Source organism: Rhea pennata, chromosome 1 (genome assembly GCF_028389875.1).
Source record: "Rhea pennata isolate bPtePen1 chromosome 1, bPtePen1.pri, whole genome shotgun sequence".
NCBI classification, from domain to species: domain Eukaryota; kingdom Metazoa; phylum Chordata; class Aves; order Rheiformes; family Rheidae; genus Rhea; species Rhea pennata.
In genome coordinates this window covers 16,539,065-16,554,641 of record NC_084663.1, presented here as the reverse complement: position 1 = coordinate 16,554,641, position 15,577 = coordinate 16,539,065, and the positions used below count along the sequence as shown (strand labels likewise).

The window sequence follows — 15,577 nt, the reverse complement described above, 5'->3', positions numbered from 1 at the left end:
GAAAATATGGGGACAGATGACTCATTTTATCTATGTATATTCTTATTATTTTGTGTCTCTGTTTTTGCTTTCAACTACACAAAACACTACACAAAACAAATGTGCTTCTTCTGTCTTAATCTGCATGTATGCTGCCTCTAGACTGAGAGTAACTTCCTACTGCTCTTTTTCCATACTCATTCCCTTCACAAGTCACATAACAACATATGGACAAGAGCTCTTTATCTGCCTCTATGTAGCACTCTCAAATCTACAGACAAGAAGTGCTAGGAGTGCTACAGTGACTAGACAAAGCCACCATCACGTTATTATTAGCCCCTTTTACTGCCCTTCTCTAGGATTTACACTGGAATATAATTTTTAGCCACTAGAGCATACAGCTGAACAAGAGAGGGAAGGAGGAAAAGAGAAGCATACAAAACCTAAGAAAAATTTTGCTGATCTTTTGGAAAGAGATAGAATGTGTCTAAAAAAGGTTTATGCCCTATTTCATTTATAAAGAAAAATGTCTGACATGCTCAACCACAAAAAGAAACACCTTAAAAAGGGAGGGGGTGTGGGGGTAGGAGACATGCTTGGCCAAAATTTCCAGGATTTAAACTTCTGGCAAAAGCGATGCAGCACACAAGTATTGGGAAAATTCATGCAGTGAAATGAAACTTCCTAAGAACTGGAATAACTTCACTGAATGATGCCAGGAATACAGAAAAGAGAAAGAGAGAGTACCTGTGTACCTCCGACAGAGAGGAATCACTTTCATCAGACCTACAATCAACAGTGGTGGGATTGTGAGGAGAAAGAATATAGGTATCAACAGCAGAGAAAAGTCTCCATATGAGAAGAACAAACAGCAGCATGGCCAATTCAGAAATGCAATGCAAATCCACATACACTACACAGCATTGCTCAGGTTATACTTTAAATCTGTGATAATATTGAGGAAAAAGCTCTGAAAATAAACAGAATTCTCAGACATTAGTCAACTGCTTCAGAGCAAGAAGCTGAGTAACACTGGCCATTTTGTATTTCCCCAATATATTCTTGCAGAAGAAAAGACAATGAGCTAAAAAGAGAAGACAGATATATGATTCAACCTCCACAACTTAATACTTATTCAAAATATCAAAATGAAAAAAAAACTGAAGAAAGTGCCTGTTAAGTATAGAAGAATCATTTAAAATGTTAAATATATACATATACATATATTTAAATTATTGATAGCTTACTGCAATAGAAACAGCAAGTTACAAATGATCACAAGTTCAAAATTCTTCACCTTTCATTTTCAGAAAAGTTTAAAAATAGGAAGCAACAAAAAGCAACAACAAAACATCCCCTCAAAAAAATGAATAATTTGTAGTATACCTTAAAATATCCTTCAGCTTTAACTCAAATCAAACAGATTCAGTAGCTTCATTTAATTTCAAAGTTAGTCAGGAAAAAAATGAAAAGAGTTAAGTTTATTAAAATTTGAAGAATGTAAGAAACTTCAAACTATATTGAGTTAGCAGTAAGATAAAGGTTATGCAGTTGAAATTAGGGAGTTACAAGCACAGTTAAACTACTGGAAGCACTGCAAGCTACTGCTTGGTATGTGGTGACTGTAAACCATTGAAAAACAAAGCTATACAGAAATAATAGCATAAACAGACAACAGCACATTCTTGTGCTGCACTCGGAACCGAAGGTTGATTCTGAGGTGGAGTTCAGAAGCTCTGCATGGCGCTGCTTTCATAGAATCAGTAAGGTTGGAAGGGACCTCTGGAGATCATCTAGTCCAACCTCCCCGCTCAGCAGGGTCACCTAGAGCATGTTAGAGAGGGTTGGATCCAGGCGGGCCTTGAAGAGCTCCAGAGAAGGAGACTCCACAACCTCTCTGGGCAACCTGTGCCAGTGCTCCGTCACTCTCACAGGGAAGAAATTCCCCCTCACGTTCTGGAGGAACTTCCTGTGCTTCAGTTTCTGCCCATTGCCTCTTGTCCTGTTACATGGGACAACTGAAAAGAGTTTGTCCCCGTCCCCTTGACACTCTCCCTTCAGGTACTTAACTCAGCAGCAGTAAAGACACTGTTCACCTCAAGGCTACTGCAACTTGGACTGAGATTCCTACAGAAGCAGATGCCTAATGTGCCAGGAAACTGAGCTCTCCGTCTTTTAAATAAGGTGTCAATATCCACTGCTCCTCCAGATCACCTCCCTGTGCCAGTCTATTTAATAAATCAGATAATCTCTGAGCTGCATTCTAGCCATTTCAGCATCTCATCCTCTGAGGTGCTTTCATGAGAGCACTCTGAGCCACGCTGGAATTCCTGAACATAACTGTCAAAGTACAATTTCCTAAATTGTTAGCTAAATCCTACTTTTAAGAGTAAACACACACACAAATACACATACATCTAAGAATTCTAGAATTCTTTTCTGTCATATTTGAAGGGTTTAAAACTACAAGTACCAGAGATAGCCTAGAAAACAGGAAACAAGGTTCAGCAGGAAATTACTTGTCTAGAATTTTTAGAATAGTTCCATGAGTTTTAAATATTCTCTTTGAAAAAATACATGAAAATACAGAAGCGTCTCCTCCTGTCTTGCAGGAGGAGAGCAAAATATCTAACAGATACTACACTGATAACTTGAGTGCGCTTTGCGGTTCCCTGGTTGGGGGCTGAGGCTTCCCTCTGTGACTTACTTATCCTGCTGAACTGATGTGTTTCCCTGAGAAACAGTAAGACGACTAAAAACATTCATTTCATTACGGGGCCGGCTTGGTGGGGAAGTAGGAGGTGACAGACTAGCCTCTGGGGCTCCAGAATCTGAGCTACAAGAAAAAAAGAACATCTTCTTTAACAGGTTACGAATGGTTAGATATGTTAAATGAAACATGCCTCAAATGTTAGATCCTCTTTTCTTAAGCCAATGACTAAAATTATAATATTAGCTACAGATGTTTCCCAGACAAGGTCATAACCCTGTGATTATGAACTGCTGCTGATTGCAAGGTGGCATAGCATTCAAAGTTTACTTGTTAACAGTGAAAGCTCTAGGTATAATATATATATATATATATATATATGTAAAGTGAAGAAATTCTTAAAAATTGCAGATTTTAAGATAAAATGATTTATTAAAAAAGTCAGTCATTTCCAAATGTTCCAAAGCACATTTTCTCAGCATTCTGACACTGAGTTACTTGTGTACAGAAAATACTCTGCCCCAAAAAAAGAACACACACACATACACACAAAAAAATCCTAATAAAAAACCACACCCACATATAAGTTGAACAACGGATAATAATTTCATTGCCACCAGTAAAAACTGTCCTAGAATTAAAGAAATAGAAAAGATGGATTTATTTTTCAAGAAGATATTCCCAAGGTTTAAATTATTTCAGAAAATAAATTTAAAAGAATCTTACAGTTTTTGTTCTTTTGCCTTTGTCTTCTCCATTGCTTTCTCATAGGCTTTTCTCTTTGCTAAAGGTGAAGGTTCAGGTATCTTCTTCTCTGACAGAGATGACTGTCTAGAACTAAAGAAAGAGGCATTATTATCTTACTTTACAGCCCTTTATAATGTTGTTTTTCTTACATTAGCTATCATTCTCCAACTCAAAAGACTTCAAATTTGAGTGTGCTTAATCTATTATTATTGCCTCTCTTGAATCTACTGAGTCTATTCTAAATTTGTTCTCATGTTTTAATATTAACATGAAGTACACAAGTTTATTACCTTTCACAGTTCATCAACATATCAAGAGCCAGATACTGAAAATGTATAGAATATTTACTGATTCAAAAGAGGTTAACCAGAGGAACTACAGTGGTTGTAGAAGGTATCTCAAATTGAGACTACAGAGAAGATGGTAGTTTTGATTGAGACCTTGATTTCAGATTCCACAACTTTCTCTCACCTACAACAGACCACTTACAAAAGCAAAGAGCAGAAAAATTGTAATGATTCTTACATATTAAATAACCTTTTCACTAACATGTTTGTTAGTTTCAACATCAAATTCAAAAAATGAAGGGAAGTTAGATGGTCTCTACTCTTCTAAGGAACTTTTACTCATTAGCTAGAGAATCAGAAAAGCAACATATGCATTGGTTTACTCATTCTTAGGTTTAGAATTTTTTTTCTACCAATGTTAAGGGCCAGAAATGCTTATTAAAGAGAGCAAGCAATTCTGCAGATTCTGAAAGCGCTCTTGTAGGCACACAACTCTGTTCAGGCTGCCTAAGCCTAGCAAGCAGGCTATCTGCCTACTACAGTTATTAGCATCCAGTGTCAGATGGCTCTGCCTCTGCATACCTACAACTTCTCTACTTAAAGAAAGCTGTGCCAGTTTCCCTGGAGAGGAAACTTATGCTATACGAAATCCATCTTTGGGGACCGACATGCAGTTGAACATGATTTTACTAGCAGAGCACAACCAAGAACAGCTTCTTGGCTGAAGTATCACAGCTGGTCATGTGCAGACCAAGCATATGCCCTAATTGCACAGTGAAGGTCATACCTGCAGGACCTTGTGCCAGAGTTGTGCACAGACCTTGGTGTACTTGTGACTGCAAATAAACAGGACTTCCAAAAGACAGGAGGAGGAAAAGTAATGATCTGTCCTGCTTTTGCACAAAAGCCTAGTGGTCAAAGTGCACAAAAAGGCAGGGAAGAGGGAGATGGATTTAATTCCCTCCTCAAGGCTACAGCTTTCATTTCTTCACAGGGCTACCTGACCTCTAGGTATACTCTGCAAAGGACATAAGAGGAGGAGGAACTGGCCTTATACTGGGCCAGAATGCATTTAAGAAAGCAAAAGTCCTGGGGTCACAAGGCAACTCCTGTGCTCAGCCTTGTAACTACATTTTTCAGGCAGATGAGGGAATCCTGGGTTCCAGTCTCCACTGCCATGGTTGCCTATGTGTCTACTGCACAGCAACTAGATTAAACAAAACACACTGGGAACTGGAACCCAAGCTCCTCTGCCTCACACTAATGTCCAGTATATTCAACATGGAGCCAGCTCCTTCTTGCTTACTCTCTACCAACTCCTTGAGTCTTCCATTTCTGGGTCCACAGCAACACATTTTCAGGTGTAACAAGCATGATTATACTACAAAAATTTTTTGGAAGGCATGGAAATGAAGGTATTCCCCTAAAAATGCAGGAGTTTTGCTATAGAGAACTTCCTCAGCATAGACATAAAACGCACATTCCATCACTTATCTGGAAGTGACCTTCGAGAGCAAAACACACCTAATCATAGGTTTCCAGTGCCCTTTAGATCTCCCAGGATATCAGAGACATCTGAGCAGAGATAGCAAATACATCAACACCTGGAGGAGATCCATCCTCTCCAAAGGGGCTGCTTGAGATGAGGTAGGTATATCAAAGTATCTAGAAGAGCACTTTGTAAAGTGCTGTTTAGAAAATATCTCTGTAAATATTCCAGCTCAAGTGACTGCTGCACTGAGTGCTGCCCACATGCAGTAAGATGACTCTCTGAATCATCATAAAGCTGAGAAAACAGCTAAATTCCCAGAGTGGAGCAGCTGGCACATATGCAGACCCTTAACTTTGGAGGGGGACTGTTACTACATCTCTAAATTCCATTTAAGGGGTGGCAAAAGGCATATATTGCACATAGGATCATATTCTATTCCAGAATGCCTTTTATTGTAACAGACATGACAGTACTACAGGCTCAGACAGGAAGTTCAGGTGGCTCACAAAGGCATCCTTTTCTTCAACAATGACCAGTGACTAGCAAAACCCGTAATACTGTAGAAAGTATACTGTGTTCTAGTTGTGAAAAAGCATTACAGCTTACAGTGAGGGAGCTGTATGGAGAATGACTGTGGAAATTTTTAATCACTTATTTGCCAAAACATGATCAATGATACTAAAATATGTGAGGCCACTGCTGTGTGAATTGATCCACTGACAGTGCACAACTCTATAATGCTACCAGACTACAGATTTACAAAATCCTGTTTTGCCTCATTGCTAGCTCACTTTCACAAATGGATACAACCTAAAAGAGGGAGCAAGGCAAAAGAAGGTATTACCTGAGTGTTGGATGGCCAGGTCATAACACTTGATGTTTTTATATCTTGAAGCTTCAAAAGTCTCTAGTGATCTCACACTAACTGCTGAAACAGGTAGGTCTCTCCACCTATCCTCAGCCCAAGAGCACTTTTTCTAAGCAGATTCTACTTGTAAAATGCACTGAAGCCATCAGCATGGGTTAATAAATGCTGTTTTACTGTTCATGTTTGCCACCTCAAGCACATGCTAGAAAAATGTGGTACAAGCAATACAAATTACAAGTGTACATTAGATGGAGACTGCTGTAAAATTTTATGCAAATAGGACAGATGGATAGTGAGATGTGCCTTATTCCAGCATCTTCAACATGGAGATAGCTATGTGACACAGTTTTTCCATATCACTAAATATGGCAATTCTTCTAGTTCACGCACGAGTTTATGGAATATAAGCACTGCTACCTAACAAGTCAATGAAACGGTTCCAAGCAGTGAATGGCTGAAAAGAGTGACACTGGCAGATATAAAAGGGAAAGCAAGATCAAGTGAAAAAAAGCACACATGAGAGCAAGAGCCTGAGAAAGATACTTGCTGGATCCAAAGTAAAAAGAAAAAAATATTCCTAATTTTATTTGGCATGCAGTAATATTTTCAACTAGTAAAAGTGCTCTTCAGATAAGTGTAGCTTGCAAGTAGAAATTTTGAGAATTCATAGTATCTCACATTTTTGTTTTAACTTCACACTTGCACACTCAGTTATTGTATCGAACTCTCTATTTTAAACATACTCTACACAAAATGTCTCACAGAAGGATTTTACCCAATTTTTAGGACCATATACAGGTACTATTACTGCATTATATAAACGTTTTTATTTTCTTTATCTCTCTGCTGTTTTAAATAGATTCTTACTACCTCCCTAGAATCTGCCTTTGCCATATCATTATTAAGCAAAGTATCCAAGGTATAAGATGATTTTTTTGCCTGCTATTTAGAAACAAGGTTACACTAATTTCACTAAGATAAAACTATTTAACAGCAGCTTATTCTATAAAAAAATCATATTATTTACAACAACGCATTTATACTTTCTACAGTCGTGATAGCAGAACAGAAGAAAGGATTTTGTCAGTATTATTAAGCTTCAAGTACATCAACCTCCTGTGTAAAGTTAAAATAACAGATTTCAAGAAATTGGCAACATGCATTTTTAAAAAGCAAAAGATAATTAGTATAGCATGGCCAAACTTACATGCTGCCTATCTTAGAAGGTAAGCCAGATGATGGGGGAATAAACTCTCTATCCCTAGTATCATTTGCGTCAGCAGTCATCCCACTTTCTTGGGCTTCTGCAACAGTTGTAAGAGGGCCAGGCAAAGTAGAGTCTGTAGCACTAACATCAGAGCCTAAATCGCTGCTGTCTGCATACAGCAGTTCCATCTGAGTAGTGGTTCTCCGGCGGGCCTGGAAACAAAGAGAAATCAAGTTGTGATTTAAACAGTTCATGGTATGTATTGGAGTGTTACATTTAAGCTTACTGTTAACTGGCAATTAGCATCCCACTCAATTCACTTGGCAGATACCTTTGGAAACTCAATTGCAGAGCTTGCCTGTACTTTTTGGGAAAAACAGAGAATGCAAGTCAAATTCAACAGCATGAAACATTGATTTGACAACTGTTTAAAATGCTAACCTTGGAAACCAACTCCAAGTGCCTGACAATATGACAAAGGTACAATATTACCCTCTTAAGGTTTATCTAAATGAAATGTTATAAATCAGAGGAATAAAGCAAAGCGTGAATTTAAATAGCTATAATTATATTGGCATAACTTCTCATGTTGATGCTGATGCTTATTCCAATGCAAAAATGTCTGCTTCTAACTTAGTTTACATAACTCCAAAAATAGTTTAAGCTAAGATAAATAAAAATTCACTCAGCTTTTCAACCATTTGAAAACAACAGAAAATTTCAGAAAGGAGCTGAGCTTTGTGCAACACACTCATTCTTAAACGGCCGATCATACATGTAGGCTGTTTAGCTGCTGCTGTGGAATTAAGATCTATTCCTCAGGAAAAGAAAGGCCATGGGGGGGTTGGGGGACAGGAGAAGACACACATTCAGTCAGAGCAGAGCCTTTACAAAAACAATGGTCACATGCTTTATTTTATGCCAACATTTTCTTACTTATTCAGTCTGCCTGCCCAAAAAGCTGCAAACCTATGAATGCTATCAGAAATATGACAGCTAACTTAGGTATATTCCTCTACTGCCAATTGTAATTAAGATCCTGAAGGTCAAATATCTATTTACTTTATAAACTTTCTTTATAATCCTACAACCACAGAAGCTTGTGATAACTGTGTTCCCAGTTCCTACCAGTATCAATATTAAATTGCAACCTAATTAATATTAAACTGGTAGATTTACCCAGGTTTGGAATGCTAATAACTGAAGAAAGTATCTCTTTCTGAAACTGTAAAAAATCAACCACAAAATATTGAAAAGCATATCATTGCTTCTTTGAGAAGAGTATCACATGAAAGCATATTATATATGAATTATATGAACAGTTCCCCAGAATGTCTCCCTTTGCATGTCTTCATTCATTAATGTCCCAGCAGGAATGCAAGAATGTCCCCCAGAAAGTGCCATTACAGTGTTAATTATAATTATTATTGTACAGCCTACCTTGCTTTTGGGCTTGACTTCACCACAAAGCTTCATGAGGTCTGAAGACAATGAACTGAAAGAACAATTGCAGCACAGTGAGAAAGAAAATAGTTCATATTTTTGCAGAATGTGTATTTTTCTTTGATGCTTTTTTTCTACCAAATTGGTGTATGAAACAAGAAAACCACTTCAGAACTATTCTCTAAAGGATACGCAATGAGTTACAAAAAAAGCAAATGGCAGTTATTTTTCTAGAACCAAACGCAGTTACCTAGTTAACAAAAAGTGCTCACCTTCCTTCCGCCCCAGGACTATGCAGTGGGGCATCCTCATCAGTACTATCTTCCACATTTTCTAAAAAATTTCCAAAAGAATAATGTTAGCCAGTTCATCTACACAACAGGATTTGCAGCCTGTAAGTACTGTACAAGACAGCTTAGAAAATGGCTGACAATTTTTCCCCTCAAGAAAAGAAATATAGATAAACTGCATATAAAAGATGACTGTTTGGTGGCCAGTTCCCACTGAATTTTCCTGGTATCTAATCTAAGATTTTTCGTACAGCCTAAAGAAATGATATATCTAAGCACACAGTGCCATATGTGGTTCTCAATTGTAGCAGAGCAGCAGGGCTGACAGACTAGCAGAAATAAATTCTAGAAGGAAATCTAGAATAAAGACAAAGATAAAGCACAGGAAATGTTAACTGCAAGACATGGAAGACAGAGGACAAAAACCAATGGACAGTAAAAATGTCTCTGCCCTTTTCTGTTTTTGCAATCGTACCGCTCTAGGACAGAATTAGAGTAGTTTTGTATATATATGTGTGTGTATGCGTGTGTGTGTGTGCGCGTGTGTGTGTATGCGTGTGTGTGTGTATGCATATATATAGAAAATAAAATCCTTTTTTAAGCAGCTAGTGGGCTGAGGCTCAGCCTCAGCTTATACAGAATGGCACCCTTTGGGCTGAGGAGAAGCAAGTTCTTGATCATTATATAAGCACTTAGGTTTCAGAACAGGATGATATTATCATTTAATACTACAGAACAGCTCCCTAAAAGAGATTAATTGTATCGAGGTTAATCTAAAAAGAAAGAAGCTGTTCAGTAGAAACACTCCTGAAATAAAATGGGTACACATCTGTTCACAAATGAGGAAACCAGCATGCACGTCACACACTAACACTATCAAACATCACATTAACACGTTTGCATGCAAATGGGGCAAAATATTAAGTTAAGTCAGCCAGTACAGGGCACATGTACAATCAGTTCTAAACTGTAAACAGTTCTGAATACAAAACTTGCATTATAAACTATGTACCTATGAGTCAGGAATAAAAGAGAACAACTGAACCCCTGCATTTTGTGAGATTGAAGGAGGAAACAGGTCCCCTTATTTGCATTTTATTCTAATAACACATTCTAAACAATTTAAGAATATTGGTAATACACTACTGTAAACAAAGTCTCTTATTTTGAACATACTCATAAAGTCTTAAGGATTAAATAACATCCCAATGAAGTTCCACTACATCTCTTTTTTTACACCTCTTTTAGAGATGCTTTAAATGTATTTATTTAATTTCTGACAGAAGATAGATACATATGTAAGGCACGTAATCAATATATTTTGTACCTTCTATTAAAATAGCTTGCCCATGTATACATTTTTAATCTAAGTTCATGTTTTGGAGAAAGGGAGGAAAGAAACAGTTACCAACCGAATCCTGAGAAGATATGAAGAAAATAAAACAAAATACTGCCTTCTTGTGTATGCTACATCTAAAAATGCTTCCAGAAAAATCCAAAGTATATATCAACCTAACACCAGTAATGCACTTTAGAGGCACTCAACTGCAGCATTACTTTAATAATGTAACTTTATTTATCAAAAATATAACAGTATTTATCAAAAATGTAACAGTATTATAAAGAATTAAGTGTAAAGCATAGTACCCCCAAGTTTCTTCTTTTATCTCTTTCTGGATTTGGGCCTATATTAAACTTTTTATGGATATATTATTACTCTGTCTTCTGCAGAAGAAGAGATCTAGAACATTTTTCTTTCTAGCAAGACAAAGCACCATCAGCAAAATAAATGCATTTCTTTTTAATATATGATTCATTTTAGGGTGATGTTACTTCATGTCCTTGTCACAAAGAACTTGCAATCCACTTTTACAGGTAACATCAGAAAGTAGAGTGTTGGACAGCCACAAAAGACAAGGTTTTGTGTGTGCACTGTGGGCTCACACTCATGGGAGCTGATGCGTTGTAGTAGTATTCTTCTTGGGTTTGTCTGCAATCCAGTACAGGAAGACCGTGGAAAGCTCCCGAGTAGAAACTAGCACACAGACCAACAAGAAGAAATGAAAAGAGGCAGAAGAGCAATATCTGCATAAAGTCCTAAGTGAGAGGAGATGAAAGGTTAGCGAAGACAGCACTGCTGGTGAGGAACAGCAGAGATGACCAAAGAACAGCAGAGAGCTTTGAGGATGAAAGCAAGCAGAATGCAGAGGCAACTGGTGTGAACAGCAAAACCACAATGCACAGAACAGTACATTTCATCCCAAGAAACAATATTCAACTTGCTCTCAAGCTCTGCCCATACATGGCTCTGAGTCACATCTATGAATGTCCAGATATCACAAATGGGAAAGGAAAGCAGTCGCCATAATGCTTTGGAAAGGAGTCACTCCAGTAACACTTCAGGAGCCAACTTCATGGCCATGTTACCTCTTCACAAGAGCAGACCAGATGGCAGATAGCGAATGATTTATCCACACACAAGGTCGGTGTGCATTTGAAACCCATTCTGTGAGTAAAAATCCGAGCCTGTGATGTAAACTGAAACCTTGCTGCAAACTGAAACCTTCTGACAGGTCTACACCTTAGCAGAGATGCACAACTGCATAGCGAATACCCAAACTTCAAGCCAAATATGTTCAAATGGTTAAGAGCTTACAGATTTCAGAGCTGAAAGGAAGAATCAAGGGAGCAGTTCCCAAGAAGCTGATGAAAAGCACCCTGGAAGTGCAACTACCCTGCTTGAGATGGGGCTAAGTATTGCGCTGAGGTGTCAGGCAGCCTGGTGAAATCTGTCTCAGTAGCTCCTGCCATTCACTTGCACCCCTGGAAACAGTGTCAGATTAGCAGGGAGCCTCTGGACCAACAAAGTTCCCTGAGGATTATCTGGCACTTTCCAGCCTGGAAGCCTCTCACTTGAATAGTTCCTGAATTCCCTGCAGCTCAAAAGGCTTAGCCACTAGTGAGCTACAAAACACAGGCTATCAACAGTTTGGATTTCAGTGCGGACTGAGGTTAGTACAGAACATTCAGTTTAGATACACCCACAGTGAACTTTCCTTCCTATAACGTGTTAACATAGTCTTCAATGGCTATGGGGTTTTTAAAGCCTCAGTTCATGCTTGCAATGTGTTAAAAAGCTTCTTCAAAAAGATACACTCTAACAAAATTTTCATGATAAAGCTATTATTTCAATGCATTTAGCAAGTATCTATTCACTATTCAGATGCTGTTAAGAAGTAAAGACTGTCCACAGCTACAGAAAAACGCAATGCTGAGTTCCTGGAGAGGCATTGTTTCACTCGGACAGGGGCTTAAAAGACACACACAGATTGAGTTTCTGTTCTATATGAACTATGATACTGAAACCAGCTGATATTCCTGAATAAATACTAGCCACATGAAACATGTCCTGAGCCAGATTTTCAGCTGCTCTCATCTGTTAGGATGCCAGTAAAGCTGTAACAGTTCACAGCAACTTATACCATATGATCTTCTGTCTGCTTTAAGGTAAAGTCTTGTGCTTTTGGAATGTTTCAGGTATCTATGCAAACTAGCACAGCACAGCTTAGCGGGATTAGAAGTATCACAAGACTGTACTAAAGGAGGTTTTGTTGACATCAGGAATATTTCCGTTAAGCTTCAAAGAGCCAGTTTTGTGTTTGGAAGAAAAGGAAGAGAAGGAAATTAGTATCATTTATTTGGGAGTCTTAAGAGCAATAACAATTACAGATCCCATCTCCTCAAAATTAATGAAGGCAGTAATTGAACCCAATTGAAAAAATGAGATAGAATCAGCATTCTGTAAAATAATTACATTACAAAATAAGCTATCTGCAAAAGGTTAAAAATAAGATGCATGTTAAAAATTAATTTTTGTCAAACAAGAAAAGATGAGTTCAATTTGCCACAACTATAGCAGTAATATATCATGAAACAACCTTATGTAGTCTGTATACATTATAGGTTCACAGAAAATAATTCAGAAAATTGATCTACAGCTCTACTTATTGTGTTCACTTCTCAACTGTTAAATCTAACTATCACAAGGGTTACAGGTGCTACCAGAAAGGAAGTAATGCTTTGTAAGCCTGTGATAATGAGTACATTTACAGAATAGTACATGCAAACTTCACACGCTCACAAATTCTAAGATGCACCAGTTAGTGAACATGAATTAGTAATTCATGCAGCTGTACTGTACACAGAAAGCTAAACATACTTACCCAGCGGTATGCTATCTAGGTCTGTGTAAACAACAGCAACAAGGAAACAAAAGCAACACTCCAATCAAAACATATCCATTTATAAAAAGAGATAAAGCAAAAGTATCCAAATGTATCCTATATTTTTCTTAATATAATCTTACGAGAAAAAGAATAGATGCCGTAACAGACATACAACACCACTTTCAAAATCACTACCATATTACGATTGAATAGGTTAAACATTTAGAATTTTATAGTCAGAAGTTAAAATTATATCAAATTGTGTTACTTTTACAAAAGACTGTACAAGAGGATTATTTGAATTTCAATTCTTGATCAAGAAAAGATTCACTATTTCCCATATTCCACTGCTGAGTAGATATACTTAAAAATGATATGCATGCACATTGACTGTGAAATAGAATTCAAATGTAAGATGTTAAAATACAGCATCTATTCAGAAAAGAGAAGCCTAGAATGCCCAGTAGAACATGCATAAAAGGCAAACATGGCATGCAGATAACTACTCAAAGCATAAGATTCCCAAACTACCTTGCAAAGCATGACCCAGCAAAGCATCAAGCTCAGGATTTAACTCTGCTTTTTCTTTTAGCATATGGAACAGCAGTTGGTTTTGAGTAGCGCTAGTAATTTCTGTCTGCTTTAGACGTCCTTCAAGAACTTTAATCTGAGCTTCTTTCTGGGCTGCTTGGAGACCCTAGGAGACAGAAAACAAAGAAAACAATGACAAACACTTTAACACAACCTTTTAGTTAGTTAGAAAATGAGAATTGCCAAAACTTTTTTTAAAAATAAGAACACAAACAAGAACATTAACATTGTAAGCTTTCACATCCTAAGGTTTTGGGGTTTTTTTTTTTTTTTTTTTTTTTTTTTGAGTGACTCATTTAGTGTTCATTTAACTTATATTCCTTATATTCCTCAGTCTCCAGTGGCTAACCAGGTGCTAACTCAACGGTTGGGACACCACTTCCAAGCACAATTCACAGACTTTTTGCATATATTCAAGACCAGCAAGTACCCGAAAATCAACATCTAAATTACTAATTTTTCACAAATCAGTACCTTTTTCTATCTGTTACCTATCATACTATGGAAAAAAAACAAAACAAAAAAACTAGAAGAGTAACTTTTCCTACAGAATCACTCAGTGAACATTCAGCTTTTGTTGAAAGTTCTCACAGCCTATCTTAAGCTCCATTCTACAGAAACTTCCTTAGACTCATGGATTCATCCGACATTTTTAGCTGGAGTCTACATCTAGAAAATTTATAGAGGAGGCCTTCCACATAGAAGAAACAGGGGAGAACTGAAGGTACAAGGCATCTTCTTAGAGACTTGGAGAATAGGGAATGGCTTTGAGTACTAGTACTTGAGAAGTAAGTGTCTAACTACTGATTTACATTTTAGATTTTGGTTTATCATGAAGTAAAAGAACATAGCAATAGAAAAATTTTGCTTGTGGGGAAAAAACAGTAAAACAGAAAGCAGATGTGACCAACATTGCAAGAAAATACAATTTCAGTTTTTATATATGTTAATTAATTATCAGAAAGAGAAGAAATCTTTCTTATAATTATTTAAAAAAATATGTGAAAACTGTTATAAAGTTGAATAAGTCAGACACTTCTCTCATACCAACCCTGCTGTAACGAATCTCATACACTAACTCTGCTGGCATTCAATCAACCCATCCAAGGGCTGAAAAAGAAAGAAAAACAAAACAAAACAAAACAAAAAAAACAATAGACTGAAGTTTGCAAATGCCAAGCACAAAACAAGAGGAGAGACTTGGTCAGCAGGACCAAGCCAAAGTCCATTTCAGTAGCCTGGAAATCTTTCACTCAACTCAGTGACACCAAGCATGAAAGCATTCCCCCATATAAAGAAAAGCTGGAACAAAAGCATGTGATACACATGTGCACATGATTACAAACCACTAAGTACTCATTTTGAAAATATTATTTCCCAGAGTGTTAAAAAAAAATCTCACTTTGCTCTGTTGAAAAGCAGAAGTCTGACTGAAGTGTGCAAATTATCAGCAAATCATTAGCAAATTATCCCATTTTAAAAAGCAAACAAAAAGAAACAGCTCATTTTTAAGAAAGCAGCTGAATGAGCATCCTAAAAGCATCCTGGTCCTACTTTGGAAGGCTCCATGAAAAGCCTACTTTCTTTTAGTTTTGAAGACAGTAATGAAAGACATGAAAAGACATTAGCTGTGTGATAACTAATTACCTCACGTTATTCCTATAACAGCACTAACTTCTGGCTTAGAGAAGTGAGGTCTTCTGGGGTATGAAGAACAGGCAACACACTGAAGGTGAT

General features: G+C 37.3%; 1 protein-coding gene across 2 annotated transcripts in view; it reads right to left on the bottom strand.

Moving 5' to 3' along the window:
• Positions 1 to 15,577, bottom strand: part of KIF21A (kinesin family member 21A) — a 93,909-nt gene that overhangs the window by 14,291 nt on the left and 64,041 nt on the right. For both annotated transcript variants that reach the window (XM_062582529.1, XM_062582537.1), the window contains 7 exons: positions 13,781 to 13,946; positions 13,247 to 13,267; positions 9,006 to 9,066; positions 8,731 to 8,785; positions 7,291 to 7,502; positions 3,416 to 3,526; positions 727 to 765 (listed from right to left, as the gene is read on the bottom strand). In XM_062582529.1, the coding sequence (XP_062438513.1) occupies positions 727 to 765; positions 3,416 to 3,526; positions 7,291 to 7,502; positions 8,731 to 8,785; positions 9,006 to 9,066; positions 13,247 to 13,267; positions 13,781 to 13,946 (665 nt within the window). The remainder of the gene's footprint in view (positions 1 to 726; positions 766 to 3,415; positions 3,527 to 7,290; positions 7,503 to 8,730; positions 8,786 to 9,005; positions 9,067 to 13,246; positions 13,268 to 13,780; positions 13,947 to 15,577) is intronic.